At 33.6% G+C, this 19,311-nt stretch overlaps 1 protein-coding gene across 13 annotated transcripts in view; it reads left to right on the top strand.

Moving 5' to 3' along the window:
- The window catches only part of LOC120769448 (calcium-activated potassium channel slowpoke), a 155,218-nt gene that overhangs the window by 45,449 nt on the left and 90,458 nt on the right, over window positions 1-19,311 (top strand). For 12 of the 13 annotated variants that reach the window (XM_040096441.1, XM_040096478.1, XM_040096502.1 and 9 more), the window contains exons 3-7: window positions 4,722-4,880; window positions 6,827-6,938; window positions 7,353-7,504; window positions 11,382-11,549; window positions 14,477-14,568. In XM_040096441.1, coding sequence (XP_039952375.1) covers window positions 4,722-4,880; window positions 6,827-6,938; window positions 7,353-7,504; window positions 11,382-11,549; window positions 14,477-14,568 — 683 coding nt within the window. The remainder of the gene's footprint in view (window positions 1-4,721; window positions 4,881-6,826; window positions 6,939-7,352; window positions 7,505-11,381; window positions 11,550-14,476; window positions 14,569-19,311) is intronic. The other variant, XM_040096469.1, reaches the window with a different exon arrangement.

Genomic DNA, 19,311 nt, shown 5'->3' with positions numbered 1-19,311 from the left:
AGTAATCCGATCTGAACAATTTTTTCGGAGATTATGTTATTTCCTTAAGCAGTAGTTCACGTCAAATTTCGTGAAGATACCACGTCAAATGCGAAAGTTTTCCATAAAAGCCCTTGATTCCGATCATTCAGTTTGTATGGCAGCTATACGCTATAGTTAACCGATCTGAACAATTTCTTCGGAGATTACATTGTTGCTTTAGAAAATAATCTGTACCAAATTTCATGAATATATCTTATCAAATGCAAAAGTTTTCCATACAAGAACTTGATTCCGATTGTTCAGTCTGTATGGCAGCTATATGTTATAGTGGTCCGATATCGGCAGTTCCGACAAATGAGCAGCTTCTTGAAGATAAAATGGCGTTTACAAAATTTTAAAACGATATCTTAAAAACTGAGGGACTAGTTCGTATAAATAGAGACAGACAGACATACAGACGGACAGAAAGACAGACGGACATGGCAAAATCGACTCAGTTCAACATTCTGATCATTTATATATATACCTTATAGGGTCTCCGACGCTTCCTTCTGGGTGCTACAAACTTCGTGACAAACTTAATATACCCTGTTCAGGGTATAAAAAACCGTTAACATCGATTGCACATAAGCTACAGGTATACCTGCACAAATACAAAATATTCCTTACAAAAACTTTGATAAGTTAGTGTATATGACAGCTATATATTATAGTGACTCGATCTGAAGACTGCATCGTTGCCTTGGTTAATAATCCATACCAAATCTGTTGAAGAAATATCGTCAAATGAAAAGGTTGTCCATACAAGCACTTAATACCGAGCGTTGTTTCTTTGGCGGCTAAAGAGTTTTTCAATAAGAGCGCTACAAAAGTGAAATTCTTTATTTTTGTGAAAGTACTCGTTGCCATTATGTATGGAACTCGATTGTTTTTGCCTGACCACCACGGGCACGCTTGCAGAGATCCATGCGTTGAATCTAATTTTCACGCATAATCGGTCGATACTGCTGCAATTTCACGTTCGATATTCAATGACGTAGCCCTACAGGCAACAGTCCAACGGAGTCAAATCGCTCGACCGAGCCGGCCAATTGAACCATCAAACTCGGTTTGCAATAAATCGATTGTAACATTCGCTGTGTTGCTTGTGGCGCCGTCGTGTTGGAACCACGTATTGTTCAAATCCATATCATCCAATTCGGGCCACAAATATTCGGTTATCATTGAGTGATAGCGATTTCCATTCACAGTAACGTGCTGGTCTTGATCAGCACGGAAGAAGTATGGCGCAATGTCGCCGCCGGGCCATAAATCGCTTTAAACCCTAATTTTTTCAGGATGCAATGGTGACTCATAGAGTACGTGTAGTTTGCTCTCTGACCATTAACGTATGTTTTGCTTATTGACGAAGCCATTCAGCCAGAAATAAGCCTCATCGCTGAAGATGATTTTTCGATGAAAATCCGTATCATTTTCGAGTTGTTGCTCAGCCCAATATTCTGGTGATCAAGCCAACCCGTCTCCACAACGAAGTCACAGAGATGCCCAACGCTTGAGAGCGACATGTGAGAGACTGATTTGGGGCTTCCTCAATTGATGCACTAGCGGCAGTAATATTTTCGGCTCTGAAGGCACTGCATTATCTCTCTGTGGATTCAAATTTTTCCACTACAGACTCAATTGTTGATCTAACAAGACGATTACGAGAACCATAAATAGGACTCCGAATTTCGGTAGTAAATTTTAATGATTTCGACTCATTGTTGAGTCGTATATCTTTGATGTAGCTAACGGGTTTGAATGCCACTGAAATTTAGAGTATGAGAACGTTCAAATCGTTATTTACACTCCTTATTAATGGTATGCACCTCCATTAAAAACACGTAAAATGTAAGAGCCTTCTTCAATCTTTTCCTAAAGGGCAGAGAAACAAAAAAACAATTTATTTCATTAAAAATATAATTGTTCAATTATTATTCCAATTATTCTTATATTTTTTTAAAAAATGTTATAAAACCAATTTCCGTTTGGTTACTAACTTGGAAGAAACTTGGGAAAAAGCAGTCATTTCAAAATATCTCACAAGAAGTAAGAGCGTTAAGTAACTTTTCCACTTCAGCTAAAAGCAGAAGAATAAGCAAGAACACACGCACACCAGCAAATTGCACAAATATTTCACAGTTAGTCAGCGTACTGACAGCGCTGACGCCGAAATGTATGCTATAGTAGAAAATTGGATATCCCACCACACACTCATGCAAACGACATCCACGTCCAAAATAGTCGTGTCTGACGCCAATGACCACCCACCACTTTAATACAAAAACAAGAACTGACAAGTGTGCGTAAGAAAGCAAAAACAAAAAAAAACGAAATTCGAATAGTAGAATTAATGGAATAAAAAGTAACGAATTGAACTGCAGCACGAGGTGATTGCCACATTTCATGGCAGACCTAGCGCAGGGGCGTGCAGGGGCGGAAATGAGAGCTCATCCGCGGCAGCAGAGACGGATGGGTCACACTGTGCGCCTCGTAAATCAATTGTGCCACATACTCATTATACACACACATCCGTACAAAGATATATTTTTATTGGCCACATTTGGAGCGGCGAGTATGTGTGTGTGCGCCTGTGTGTATGCTATGTGAGTGCGCAATTAAAAGTGAATTTCTCACGCTCATTGCCTCTGTGACATCCGATAAACAAGGCAAATTGGCACAGATTTCATCGTCAGTGCGGCCCAAGGGCCGTCCACCTGCCTTGCGGTCGACTGCACAGCCTCGACGCAGGTGCCACCTTGTGCACTTGCAAAAATTCCTCAGAGCGGCCAACAAGGCTGGAATGTACGCGCCGAGTACTTTGTTGACTTGCTCCACCTTTGCCATCCGTTTAATCGTGGCGGACGACGGAAAAGTGGCAATTTTGTAATCTAGCATCAGTTGCAATGAAGCGCTACCGCCAGTTCCTCTCGCTTTCGGACACCCATTTATTTGCATGTATGAATGTGTGTGTGTGTTTGTGCATGATTTAGCACAATAGCAGTTGCATGGAGGTGTTCCAAATCTGTGCACTTCTGCCACAATACCTTCGAGTGTGGCATAAATGAAAATATTGACACATTTTTAAATTTATGATATCACTTGCGTAAGCCAAACCCGGTGCATATGTGTGTGTGCATGTGTGCTTTGTACATATTTAGTAAGCACTTCATTCAGGTGGGCTGAAGTGCACTTGTTGGATGACTTAAGCGTTATGCTCGTAGATATTATGCAAATAGGTTGGATTATCGATTGATTTCAAGTTTAAAATTTCGCTGGAATTTTCGTTTTGAATATACATAGGTGAAGGAATTTGATTATTTTTCTATACGAATATATATTTTAAACTTGTTTTTGTTCAAAATTCAAGTTCACATAAACTCTATTTTAATTTCGGTATAAAATCAGAAATGTAATGAATGAATGTGTATGACCGTGTATGTTTTGCGAACTGATCAAAGCTCCAATTTTCAGAGGTCAAAAACGGTCATAATGTAAGAAGATCCTTTGTCAATATATACATTAGTAAATACCTCTTGCTCACTCAGCTAGTGATTTTCAAACTTCCGCTGTCGATATGTCATTAGATTTAGCAAAATTTTGTTCTGGTCTTGCTCTAGATCTCATAAATCTAACATTATGACTTACCCCCTCTGATGTCATAATGCCGAATATATTTACTTTTGAAAAATATTAATTTTTTGTTGTTTTTTTAACAGTCCTGTTTCTTTTGCGACAGACCTTGTATATTTTTTATTCAAAGTAGTTTCCTTATGCTTCGATACATCGTTTAGCCCGATCAATTAGCATTTCAAATGAGTGTTTAAGGTCATTTTTCGGAATGCTCTTGAGAATATCGGTCGTCGCCTTTTGGATGGCTGAAATGTCCAGAAACCAGTGTCCTTTCATGGGCAAATGAAGTTTTCCAAATAAGTAAAAATCACAGGGTGCCAGATCAGGAGAGTAGGGTGAGTGATTAATGGTTAATATGGAGTTTTTTGTCAAAAAATCAGTGACAAGCCTCTACCGATGACACGGCGCATTATCGTACAACAGGCGCCAGGACCCTGCCTCACGGTATTATGGTCGAGCACGACGAATGCGTGACAAAAGACGCTTCATAACACCAAGGTAAAACACAGCATTAATCGTTTGGCCAGGTGGGATGAACTCTCGGTGTACAATACCTTCGGAATCGTAAAAACAAATCAGCATTGTCTTTATTTTTGAAGACGACCGACTTCTGATCGTCACAGAGGTCCTCACGACCTTCTTGGAATCGCTTAAACCACTCATGCACATTACTACGGGATAGGCACTGATCACCATAAAGTTTTTTCATCATTTGAAATGTTTCAGTAAACGTTTTCCCAAGTTTAAAACAAAATTTAATATTTGCTTTTTGTTCAAAATGCATTTTACGACCGATGACCAAAAGCTGCTGTCACTTTTCGATCGATAACATCGATTGCAGTTATTCAATTGTCTTAAAATTTTTACGAAATGTCGTCAAGAGATCAACCTTTTTATTTCATATACCCGCCAATAGGTGGCGCCACCAGAAACAGTTATATTTAAAAAATTCTGTTTCTTTTGCGACAGTCCTTGTATGTTAATAATACATGAGCTGTTTTTTATATTAATTCATAATATATTATATACTTATTAATTATCTTTATCATCTTTTACTTTACTTTCAGGTCGTGCTTGTATTTATACTCAGCATTGCATCACTCATTATTTACTTCGTGGATGCATCTAGCGAAGAAGTCGAAAGATGTCAGAAATGGAGTAATAACATTACTCAACAAATCGATCTCGCATTCAATATATTTTTTATGGTTTACTTTTTTATACGAGTAAGTTTCTTCTGTTCTTATGTAATTTCATTACTCTTATGTTCTCTTATTCCCCACCTATCTGTTTATAAGTTTCCTCCTAAAACTTTTGCGGACTTAACCATTCAGAAAAAATTTTATTCTGACCGAAATTTTATATTTTATAAAACAATTATTTTGTAATATATCGCTAATAGTTCTGTAATGTATTTAGTAATATTTAAGTGTGCAAAAAAGTTAATTAGTGAAAATGAAAGCAGGAAAGGAATATTTACTCCTTATGAAGATTTAGCAATATAATTTTGCTTTCACACAAATTTTTAAAGAAACGTTTCTATAAGAAAGTATTTAAAATTTCAGTTCCAATTTTTTTTATGACTAAATAAATCAAATTGAAAGGTGAATTTTGTCCATTTCATCTCCTTCAAAGTAATCCCCTCCCGCTGCATTACACTTATGCCAACGAATATTCCAGTCATCATAACACTTGGAAAAATCCTCTGTCGTGATGGCCATCACGCCTTCCTCGATTCAGCTTTTATATCCTCAATTGAGTCAAAACGGTGTCATTGGAGTGAGCATATGAATTTGCTGAATAGCCAGAAGTTACATGAAGGTAAATCTGGCGAATGCGGTGGCGAAATGATCACGAATAACCATTGCAGTATGAATGGTGCATTAACGCACTTCTTTGTTCATCATAGTAAAAATCGAAGGCTAAATACTAATGAATATTTTGACGTCAAATCTAGCACAAATGTCACTAACAGTACTACCAACTAACAGGAAAAAAATTTACCGATTCGAAAAACACGCAAAGTATAAATTCGCCTTTCAAATTGATCACAGTATTATATGAGCTCATGAAATTTGATTCGGACTAACAAAAAAAGAAAAATAAAAATTCAAAGTATTTCTCTAAGTACCCTTGTACGTGTCAAATAACAATCTCCTCTTTTCAAAAATAGCTCATTATATTACTTACGAGATACTGGGGGCGCGTATTTTGTGTAGAGCTTTGATCTTGTCATCAATAATGATACGTGAATGTAGAATCTTCAGCCACGTTGCCAAGTATCTCCTTGGCGACCTCTACTCGATGTCACTTTTGCAAAATATACAAGTACTTTGGTATGAGTCTAGAATTCGCTTCATATCCACAACATTAACCAAACTGTGTTTCGTCGATCTATTAGAGATGTTGGGATGCTCTGCTATACCTCTGATGCCAAGAGGCAATTTTCAATGATTTCACGTTGTTCACTAAATGCTTTGTGGCATTCAAATACTTGTGTTAGTGATAGAATAAACTCTTCCAAACACCTCCAAATTGTGTTCAACGATTCCGTAGCCGTGACTTCATTGGAAACACAAAATTCTAAGCAAACAATTCAATTACTTTTCCATGGTAAAAATCGCGTCATAAATAAACATCTGGCTGCCAAACACTAATTGATATTTGGAGAATGAACATAAAAAAATATTTGCACTAATGTAATGAAAATGTTTGTAACGCTTCGGCTTGCACGTGCAGTTTAAAAGCACCAGTCCGAGTCAAATTTGATCAGATATTATATTAGTATGGTTTGTTCATGCGATTTAACGGGACAATGATGTAACAGTTTTTTTTTTTTTATTTTTTAGAAAAAAATGCTACTTTTTTAATAAGAATAAATTTTTAAATAGAATAAGATTTTTTCAATGCCACTGTCAAACAAGCAAATACACTTCGTTTCATTGCTATAAAAACATTATATTTCTGTGAAATACTGAAAAAAACATGTTCCCAAAGCAACAAATGCTACCAACTGACTCATAACCGCGACCAACCAACCTTTGCCCAAAAACTCTTAAAATATCTTATAATTTTCTTACCTCTCACCCCTCCCCTGTGTTTATTTCACTTATTTTAATTATTTTCCATCGATTTTCTATTTACACTTTCTGTATTTTCTTTGCATTTACAGTTCATAGCGGCGTCCGATAAACTTTGGTTTATGTTAGAAATGTACAGTTTTGTAGATTATTTTACAATACCCCCGTCCTTTGTATCAATATATTTAGATCGGACATGGATCGGTAAGCAATATTTGCACAAATGCATTGGCAACAAATAAAATAATTAATAAATTCTAAATTTCAAGCAAAAAACATAGTGAATTGTATGTACATATGTATGTAAATTTAATTACTTTTCCTTTTCTACTTCATGCATATGCCACACAAAACGCACACAACTGCGCGCAAAAACCAAATAAAAACAACAACAACATCTGTAAACTACCCACACCAACCAACATACGCTCACCAACACACGCACGCACACACAAACACCCACATACATACAAACGCGCCGCACACTTGTATGTGTTGGCTGTGATCGAAATGGCTGTATGCAATGGATTTTACTCTAAAACCAATCAAAAACAACAACAACGTATTACAAATTGGCCACGCGAAATGGGTTGTTGCAATGCTACTACGCGCACGCAGGTCTCCGATTTCTTCGAGCGTTACGCCTCATGACTGTACCGGATATTTTACAATATTTAAACGTTCTAAAAACATCGAGCTCGATACGCTTGGCTCAACTAGTATCAATTTTTATATCTGTATGGTTAACAGCAGCGGGCATAATACATCTGGTATGTATGGACACACACACATATATCTATATATTTATATATGTATATGTATATCTATAGCTATTGTAGCATCTGTGTACTCGCCACTATGCTAATTATTATTTTCCTGTTACTTCATCCATGGTTTTCCTCCACCTATTTGTACTATCGACATTTCTGTAAATATCCTCATCTACATTATTGTTTGCATTTCCACACCCTCTTATTATTATTATTATTAAAAAATAACCAAACGACCATCAAACGCTTTGAGCAGCAGCCCATTAGAGCCAGAGAAATTTTCGTATGTGTGGCAGTGCGTCAGTGGCCGCGCCTGGCGTGCAGCTGCCGACCGCACTGTCAAAGGCGCTGTTCATTGTGTTGACGGTCATCGAAAAGATGAAGAAGAAGTGGAAACAAAATATAAAAACTACAATTAATAGTCCAATAGTATAAATCGTCGAAGCTGTAGTGGTGTGCCGCACGCTGGACGCTTGGCTGCTAAGACAGCCGGTGTTTTGGAATTAGTTCTTTAAGCGGAACACAGCGCGGTTGACACCACTACAGCTGCACTTTTGCACTTTGCCGCATTCATACATACGTACATATGTATGTTATGCGCGTGTCTATGTTACTAAATCACTTAGTTACAAGTAATACATAGTAATGACACGCAAATACATGCATTACGTAATTAAAAGTTAAAACAAAAAATAGTAAAATTTTAATTTTGATTAGCGCATAATTGAATTTGCAGCATCACTAATTAGCATTGGTAGTCGAATATAGAAATATGATAATTATCAAAATTTAGATAAAACAGTAAAAATATATATGGTTCGATATTACGGATAGCAACTTGGCTTATGGTTTGAATGTTTCACATATGAAACTGCATATATTTTATTTTTTTACTACAATGGCAGCATTGTTAAAGTTAGCATTACGGTTAAAGTGTTATATACACTTGTAAGTTAGGAAAAACGTGAGTTTTTGTGAATTTTTCCAAGAAAAGTTTTATTTTATAATAAAATAACAAAATTTACAGAATTTCATCTATTTTAATAAACGATTTTTCATTTTGACACATTTTGGATACGCTTGACCCCGTAGTCGAACTCCAGGAGTGCCTCAGAAAAAAGTTGTCAGACGGAGAGTAAGATTTCTCTGCTTAAAATTATCTCAAATCCGAAAACCAAAAACCATTTAAAGTAATCATTATCATAAAAGCATATATCCGAAACTATTTGTCGAATCAACTTCAAATATTTGATTTGATATTCAAATAAATCGTCGTTGAAATTTATAAGTGGTTATTACCACTTAAATCGCTTTTCCGAGTAATGTAAAGCTCATACATACTGATTAAAGTTAAACTCAAAATTGAACTAAAAACCTTGACGATTTCAAATATAGTATTTTTCAAGACTACGCAGTGTACTTATTTCTATAACTCAAGGAAATATAAAAAAAAAAACTCTTTATAAAGTTTCGATATATGTATACTTCTAATTGACGCTTTGAAACACTTAAGAAAACCAGTTCGTTAAATTCAATACAATATCATTTCAGAATAATCTCAACAGATTTATGCGTTAATCAGTCTCACCCACACAATGATCTTTTCGTTTAAATTTGATAGAACACTTGGAGACGGGGGTTGCGCTTTTTAGGAATACTGTCCTAACAAATAATGAATATGGGGACCTGGAAGTAAGTTTACTACCATGAGCAAAAAATAGTAAGATTTTGTTCATAATTTTGAAATTCTTAATTTATTTTTCAAAATCTATGTCGTTCTGCTCATAGTAATCTCATTGGGCCCCAATACACTTGTGTCAACATTTGTTGTTAAAGTAAATTTCCAAATTTCTTCAATTGACTGAAAACGGGTTCTCCGGAGCGATCGTTTGAGTTTGCTGAATGATCAGAAGTCACACGAACAAAATCAGACGAATACGTTGGCTGTGGCACGATGAAGTATGCGACAGTGCATTAACGTGGAATTCAAATATATTCTTTGTTGACAGTTTGGCCGGTCGGAAGGAATATACAGGCTATTTTTCCAATTGATCGTAATACTTGTAATACGTTTCATGACTAATGACGACCTGGCTGTCGAAAGTTGTAGTTTCACAAACGTCAGGTTATGTTTTTCCAAAAATATGAGTGATTTTGGAACCAATCGTTCTTTCCTATTTTTTAGAGTCAAATGACATTTCAAAATGGTTTCCACTGATCCTTCCGATAATCCAGGAAGCCAATAAGATTTGTGACTGTAAATAATAGATTCAAAAGCACCAATTCTTTTTTATTTTATTGACATATTGATCATCAGTTGATATTGATGACCGCACTGGACGTGGTTCGTCGTCAACGCGTTCTCGACCCTCTTTGAATAATTTGTACCAATGAAAAACACATGCTCGCGACAAAAAATTATCACACAAAATTTAATAGAACTTCTTTGCTGAATAATATTCACTCATCGTAAAAAGAGCACTTTATGTATTTCAGAAAGGCAAGCTTATACTAAACACTAATTATTATTTTGATGCGACATTTGGCACAGTTGTCACTGACAGTCATATTAACCAGAAAAAAGGTATTCGATGAACGGGTTTACGCGCGAAATTTGAATTCAAAAGTCTTACTACTTTTTGCCCACAATTGTTCTTCAAAATATTATCCATAATATTCAATATACTTTTGCTTTTCAAAAGACGTTTCCTATTCCTACTGAACCATTTCCGAAACGTGAATTAAAGGAGCCAACCACAGCTTTTGCATATCGTTTTGTGATGTTGGTTAGAAAGGGAAATCAAAAATTATTTTGTTAGTATCTATGTACGAAAAAAAAAGAAAATTTCTTCCTTTTTGAACTATGTGATCGCTGTATGCTGATCCATGAGTACTATAAACGCAGACGGTCATTTGGACCACGATTAACCAATTTTCGTTAGATGCGAAACACTCACTTATTGACGGTGTGTTAGCACTTGGAATCCTTATCCAATCCATTATCATTGAGTTAGATAAGTTATTTTTGTTCACAGCGATCGTATACATATTTCCACAACATTGCCCACACCCATCGGAACGAGACCTCTTTTGAACCTTTTAGAAACGTGAGACGCGAATACACCTTAACGTTAGAACGTTGAGAAATAATTTTAATTAGGAACTTTTTGGCCTCCTGCAGGAATTCAACCTTTCAATCCATCCCAAGTTCCCCTGTTAGACGCATTAATATTTCGCAATCCACGTCAAAAACCTTCTGATGTTAGGTATATATTAAGGTTTTAGAGCATCATTGAGTTCCCACACAGAAAATCTGATTTTCAACAAATCTATCACATTCTTCTAGATCCAGCTTAGAGAAGCCTTTAGACAATTAAACGATATAAAATCTGAAACCGAATTAAATTGTGAACACATAACGATATGATGGTCACAAATTCTTTCTGATTGGTTTAAAAATTATAGCGGAAGTTATACCTAATAATTACTTCTAGAAAATCATGTCTAAAAAAAATACGTTTCAGTATTGTTATATATATTTTACATCTGATAACTAATACTTTCCTTGTCTTAAAAAGTCAAATATGATTTCGGCACTATTCCCAAAAGTTCAGCGCTGAATATGAACGAACTCAATACGATGACCACGTAGATTGTACAATAAATCGCATATCATAAACAGCTCAGTATAGTCAGGGGTAGTGTAATAAGCTTTTTTTATAATCGTAGCGCATTTGAGAGTAGCTCGGTTGCCATCCGTAATGTATTGGCCAATAAGTGTATTTGCGTTTACAATGTATCTACAATGTTATGATTTTACGTTTCTATTTTTTTGTTTTCGTGTTTTCTTCAATTGCTGCATTTATTTAAAATTTAGCTGGAGAACTCTGGCGATCCGCTGGATTTTAATAATGCTCATCGATTATCCTATTGGACCTGTGTCTATTTCCTAATTGTGACCATGTCAACGGTAGGATATGGTGACGTTTACTGTGAGACTGTATTGGGAAGAACCTTCCTTGTGTTCTTTCTACTCGTCGGCTTGGTAAGTTGTCATTTACATAAACACACGTATACATATACACTGTGCGAATTTATTGGAACGAATTGAAAACTAAAAAAGAATTATAAAAAAATATAAAAAAACTAAAAAAAAAATTTAAACAGTGCTTACAAAAAAAAAGAAAAAACAAAAAATATTTTCTAGGAAAAAAATGAAAAAACAAACACTTAAAAAGTTAGGTTATAAGTCAAAAATTAAACAGCGAAAAAGTTGCGCCCGCATTATTTGGAAGGCACAAATTATGTATTTAACAGCGTGAGTTGATGTACAATATTCAAAAATATTAAAAGTGTGAGGTAATATTTTAGCGCAACAACAATTTCACAGTCCACCATATTTAAAACCAATTATAACTTAAGAGTATTATCCTGCTTCTTTCCACAAAACAAGCGCCAAAGAGAGTAAAACTTAGTGGCCCATGAGAATATGTTATATAAAGCTTTTATGAAGCTTTTCCTAGGTAAACATCCTCTATACAAGCGCTTTGGTAGCAGTGAGCTTTCTCCTCATTGCCGTTTGTTTGTTTTGTTCGTTGGTTAGCATGGCAGCAGCAGATTGTTGAATGATTTACCAAATACCCAATTTAAAATCCCGAAAAGTTCCTTTTCCTCAGAAAACAAAATTGGTTCAAACTATAATTGCAGAAAATAACATGCAGTCAATATATAAAAACGCAAATTTAGTGGTGTGAATGGAAGTTTTTACAAAAACAAAAAAGTGATTACTTATAGTTTTCCTTATATCGCTATTTCTAAAGCTTTAAATTCCTTAAATTCCCCAACAAAATATTTGAAAAATTTTATAGAACGTAATTTAGCCTAAAAATTAGTGTAACGGTAATAACTTGTTTCAAATTTTAAAGTATGGATTTTTTTCAGCAATAGCGAACCCAATCCCCGCACTTTAGCTTACATTTATTACTTCCAAAGCGTCTCAAAAATAATTATAATAAAAAGTAAACGAAGGCAGTAAAAATTATTAAAATATAATAATAATATGTTAAAATTTTTTAAAAATATTTTTCTAAAAATATTTTAGCGTTTATTTACTTTTAACACAGTTTTTTGACTTTTTTGCGAAGTATTATTAATTCGAATAGTTGAACAGTCAATGCAACTACTACTCGTATTAGGTTGTATAAAACCAGAATTAGAGAGTTAATTAGAGCATCTATTTTATTGTCACTAATTTAGCAAAAGCTTCATGATTTTCCAAATCCGTCACTAACTCGTTTTTAGTGCCATTATTCACATGATTTTTCAGCTTTTTGAAATTTGCATTTTCAAAATTGTAAATGAGACAAACATACACATATTTGTGCACAGGCTTTTTTTTTCATTTTTAATCCATGCTTCACCACTTCCCCTCCCCTTCTTTTCTATTTCATGCTTCAACATTTGACTTGAAATAAAAAAATTCAAAATTTTTTTAAACCGAAATTATACAAAAAATGTTGTTTGTATTTAACCTTAATTAAATTTTGCTTTCGTAGTTCTTAGGTTAATAAACGAATATATTTTTATAAACGCTTTTAAGGCATGCAATTAGTTTTTATTTTTAATTTTTTTTGTTTTGTTGTTTTAAAACGAATACACAATATATATAATATGTATAGTTAGCAACAATTCAATAAGATTGTTTTTGATCCATGAAGACGCCATTTGCTCATAAAGTAACAAAAGTAAGCATATTTTTCGGAACTGATGATAAAACTATGGATTCTTAATTGCTTTATTCTTAAGACTTTTAAGCAATATAAATTGTTTCAGCGAACGATATTCAGCAGCAACTTTTTTCTATGATTTTGTCCAGCTTTATCTAGCACTCTTCTTAGATACGGAGAAGTTTCGCAGTTCAAGAGACTAGATGAGACGTCAGAATCAGATATCAAGTCGCTCTTAAAGTTCGCAAAAAGCCTTGACGTTCTGAGTGACGAATACTTTACCTCAAATTAAACTGAACCTCCAACTGGCATTGCTAAGAACAAGTTGGCGTAACAGCTGGCCAGTATATCCAATCCTAATCGAACTTTTACAGGATCCTAGGGAGCATTAGAATTGTTCGCACTCCAAACACAAATTGCTTTCTTAAAATTCGCTGAATTTCCTAAAGTGTACTGAATATAAATATTGACAGCTATCGCTCCAAGAAATTTTTCAACCCTAAAAACATCGTAAACATGCTGGCAGATCAAAAAGACTGAACGAAATGTAGAGAGTTAGGCACCAGGAAAACAATGGAGCATCTTTTGTGTACTTGTCCCGCATTGAAAAGAATACGCTGTAAGCATCTCTGGTCTTCACGGTGTGATTTACTGGAGCAGGTATCGATAGTGAGGCCAGAGAGTCTGTTAAAATTCGCATCAAGCACAGGTATTCTAAAGGACGACTACTCCTCACGGAGCTGGTAACTGAATTGCATCTGCTATCGTAAAGGTACAATACTGGTCTATGCGTGGCTTCTTGGCCTACCAGGTTAACCTATCCTAGGTTAGGTTAGATTAAGTTCCCTGTGTGCTAATTTCAGCGGTTCGATTTTTCAAAAACTCGTTACATATTTTATAAATTATAGCTTAATATATGTATATACATATATTAACTTAAAAGACACTTCGAAACAGCTTTGTTACTTTCTGAGCAAAAGTGTGCTATGAGCATAAAACTATACTTTCTGAATAAAATAAACTATACACAGCAAGCAAAAAAGATAAAAAATACACAAAATTGAAAAAGGAATCTTATTATATAAATAATATAGAGTTTACAGTTTCTAACTAACTGAACTAACCACGAATTAAGCAAAAAAAAATCAAAAAATATTCAAAAACAAGAAACCACTTATATTTTTATCTAAGCACATACTCATTTATTTAACGTGTACACATATAAATATATCATATGAAATTCTAGGCAATGTTTGCCAGCAGTATACCGGAAATAATAGAGCTCGTTGGTAGTGGCAATAAATATGGCGGTGAACTGAAAAGAGAACACGGAAAGAGGTAGTCTAAAGCAAATCAAACTGTCTACAAATAATATCAATAAATAATTAATTGCAATAAAAGTACAAATAAATATGTATACTAAATATTATGATACCTTCGTACACACAACTTAAATATATATAGTTTCATACTCGTATATAGTAAACTTCAATTTTCAACAAAATAATAATACTAGACAAAATTATTTTATGAATACTTATCTAACTGTTAAACATTATTATGGCTACCGATCTTTCATATTAACAAATATCTGTTTTTTTCGCTAAAATTAATTTATATAATTGTAAGTGTATAGCTAAATAGGTTTTCATTTGTGTATGCGCAGTTTTAATTATATTTTTAGTGCCAAAGCTGTAAAAGACTGCTATTATTATAAAATAAATAAAACATATCTCGGAAATTTTTAAAATTATTGTTCAATTTAATTTTGATTCTTTGTTTTAATTTTGTAAACTTTTATTATTTTCGAATATTTAGCTGAAAAAAACTGCAAATATTTCAGTTCAACATGTTTATTGATTAACTCTGATACTGTACTATACTTACTTACTATATTTTCTAGTTTCATTCAACCTTACCCTAAATGTGGGCAACGGCTTACTACTATATTTCCAAACACATCAACTGAAATATTGCCTACAATTGTACATGATGATGACAAACATCTTTCTTTTGAAATATTGGTTCTGTAAAGTTTCTCCTTTTGAAAATAGGTTGTAATATATATAGGGTAGCCGAAAAAGTATTTTTGTATTTCTAATCAAACTTCAATTTTTTTATATTTAAAATAATAAATGAATAAACAAAGATGTACCATTTTGGTCGACCACTTTTTGTCATTTTTCCGTTAGGGACATTGTTCCATTAGTGTAAATCGAATTTTTGAACGGAAGCGAGCGAACCATTGTTGTGCTACACGAACTGATACAGCATAGTTTCCGTAAACTTCATAAATTTCTTTGGCGGCTTGTGTGGCATTCTTACCTTTTTTATACAAAAATTTCAAAATATAGCGAATTTCTTTATTATTTTCACACATTTCTGAACAGCTGTAACTTTTTTCATCTTCCCCGAGGTTGTTTAGCTGTTAAATCAAGTATAAAATCTCAGCTTTCCAACACTATATGGTATGACACAATGTGATTGGTAGCACTGGAGATATACGACTGCAACGATATCTATTGACAAAATACGAAAAGACTTTTTCGACTACCCAATAAAATATATATAGGAACATCTATATACACTTTTTCCCCTTTATACTTTATATAATATATGTTTTAGTGATCCTTAAATAAAGTATTAGCCGAGTTTACAACAGCACGCAAGTCTTTTCTCCTTTTCACTATTTGTCGCCAATTGGCAACTCCAAGTGTAACCACACTTGAACTCCAATCGTCAGGTGTTCTTCTTCAGACGTGTAATTGCTGTTCGAACTTCTTCAATGTCTGCTCCATCGTCATCGATTGGAGAATCGGGTTCGCTTTCTTCTGGTGTTGTGCTTTCACTGCGATTCAGCAGGCAATAGAAGTGTTCCCTCCATAATTTTAGTATGCTCTGGGCATCAGTCACTAGATCACCTCAGGAGCTCGCACGCATTTCGGGCTCTATCTTTTTTTGTCTGTAAGTGCAACTCGCTTCCCTTTCAACTCTCGGTATCTATCCCATCCCGCACAAGTTGTGGTCAATTGTAACATTGCCAGGTAGGCAGTCAGTTTTCTCTCCACTGCGATACGACACTCCTCATCATACTAGCTATTTTTTTTTTGCCTTATCCGAAAACCAATGGTTTCGTTTGCAGCTGCACATAAGGAGTTTCAAAAGCCGTCCTACAGTTCTCTTATACCGAGTTGCTGATGAGTGCTCGCAGAGAGTGGGAATAGTCGAGTAGAAAAACTTTCCGCTGTCTGTTGTGATTGCAGCTTGTCGACGTCGAACCTTCCTTGTGTTTGTTTACGTGCTTTTTTGCGGGAGAAGGGGTTGCGTATCTTCGCTGCAACAAGATAGTGGTCTGAGTCAAAGGGAAGATCTCGGAGCTTACGCACGTCTAAAACACTGAAGACGTGTCTTCCGTCTATTACAAAATTTCAATGATTTTTAATTATGAACTCAGGTTGAAATATTTCATTTATACTTCAATCCGGCATTTGAGATTACAATTTTCATATATTTTAACTTGCCATTTGGGATTAAAAATTTTTGTTTAATTTTTCGATAAGCTATGTGGGATTAGAAATTGGAGAACTATTTTTAATAAATATTTTCGCTATTACAAAACAAATTAATTCAATTATTTTTAGTGTGTTATTTGCAACCCTGATATGTATGTACAGCTGTATTTATCAGAAAATACGAACCAAAGCGATATATTTAATTTAAACTTCCAAATAATTTTTTTTAACATCTTTTGTTATATTTCTTACAAAACGGATTAAAAAATGTGTCTTGTAAATAAAACAAAGTAAATTAAGCAGTCTTTTGCAGTTTTTTTAATTACCAACAATTAAAGTTGAATTTAACAAGCAAGTGTGTCTATCGAATTAATTTATTTAATTAATTAATTAAATTTTTTTAAATATTAATTTTTAAAAATAGCTGCATGTAAGTGCATTTTCTTAATTAACGTTGAATACAATATACAAAATTTAGTTCTTTAAACATACACAACACACAATCGCTAAATAAATTCCACTTTAATTTTATTGATTAGGTATATTTTTTAAATATTTATTTATGTTAAAAATTTGTATTTTCAAATTATTTACTATGATATTATTTTTCCTTAAATACAATAAATAAGTAAAACGCGTTATCTCTTTTCGCTTGCGTCTCCCTTTGCCAATTAACACTAAGTACATAACGGTGCCTATACCTCAATGTTATATATGTGAATTCATTAACTAAAGATCAAGCGTCTCTTCCTAAAATACTTATACGCTTAGCAAGCAAGCAGCTCTAATGTATAAAGCCAACGCTTTAATTGTCGAAGTTTTTCTCGAATCTCGCGTAATTTTTATTAGCCCTATTTTTGTGTAACGATTAGTCTGTTGCCCTTTTGTTTTAATTACGTCCACTATACTTTACATATATATGTATGTATATGTTTTATTAACAGTTTTGCTTTGAATACATCACCAACCAATTAGTTCACAAACAATATAACTAGTTACTAATAAAAAAATATAAAATATTTGTCCAAGAAGTGAGTCCCATAAAAAGATGTAAGCGCCACCACACACAGTTATATTACCAGTAAATAAATGTTAAATATTAAAGTTAATGAAAAATTTTAGTATTCTAATTTTCTAGTTCACAACTGTTCTAAGTATTTTAAGATGTTATTCATAGCCTACAGTCTCAGTATTTTTCATATGGTAGTAGCGTATATAACCGAGTTACAGTTTTTTTGTTGTTGTATTGTACACTTCATACTTCAGTTTATGCGCCATTGCCTCTACCTCTCATTCATCTCAATGGCGCCACACAGCCTTCTAGTCGCAAAATCACATTTTGAGTTTGAAAGGATGAACAATAAAATCATTGCATTTAGTTATATAGTTATATTATGTTCACAGTTATTTAGTATACAGTTATTCTCGTGTATTCTTTAATACTTCCAAGTCGTTTGTTCGCTAAACTATTATTTATAAATAAGTAAGTTTAGCATAATGTAATGAAGTATTGTTTCATGGCATCATCATATATAATTTTGAGAACCGTTATTTTGTCATTTGTTGCGTTTTTACCTGGAATTTGTTATTGGTTACAGTCTGTGATATATTCGTTCACACTGAGATTAATCTTTATATGTGACAATTTCATACTCTTATGCATATATATGTATGTGTGATATAGAACATTCACATTGTCTTCTTTTGTAAATTTCAATATACTTAGAATCTGTTTAAAAAATCAGATTGTCTGAAATATAATTTTCCTTATGACTTACACTTAAATTAAGTGGTCATGTCCCCAATTGTGAAATGAACGTTGCCGAGTGCTCATGCCAATATTTCTAAAGGGAATGCATCATCGCATCCTTTTTAAACTAGATTCATTTTGCTCAATATTTTACCATTTTCGCATTTCACAAATATAAAAATATTTTTTAGGAGACAGGCAGTTTTCAGTAAAATTAGATTCCAATAGATTCATCTAATAAAATTTTTATATATAAACTAAGTATTTGAAAGTCATAAGATTTCAAGCACCAGCCGGTTAAAAACAATCCGAAATGGGTAGACTCAAGAGAGAATCAAACAAAAATATGAGCTTAGTACTATTTTGAAAAAACATATCTTTAACAGAAACCCTTTGTCTAACTAAAAAAATTTAATATATTATATAATACGTAGGACATTCAATAAATGCAGCACATTCGGTGTAAAGCACATATCTATATATGTATGTAGATAAGAATTACACACTTCTAACAATCATTTTACCCAACCAACTAGTTGAGGATATATATTAGTTACAATAAATCAGTCATTTAAATCTGCTTTATTAAAAACCTTATTTATATTATTATTAATTACAAAAAATATTTTTAATAATTCTAAAAATATCTCTATACTACAAAAATATGATAAACTATACATACATATATCTGCTATTATTTTCATTTATCTTATATGCATTTTAGTAGCTTATGTGATATAAAATTATTGGCCACGCATCGAATTTCCTCGAAAAAACTTTAAATAACATAATGAAGCAACCATATTGCATATAGAAAAT

Source organism: Bactrocera tryoni, chromosome 1 (genome assembly GCF_016617805.1).
Source record: "Bactrocera tryoni isolate S06 chromosome 1, CSIRO_BtryS06_freeze2, whole genome shotgun sequence".
Classification (NCBI taxonomy): Eukaryota; Metazoa; Arthropoda; class Insecta; order Diptera; family Tephritidae; genus Bactrocera; species Bactrocera tryoni.
Note: the sequence above shows the minus strand (reverse complement) of the source record. Positions and strands in the feature narration are given on the sequence as shown.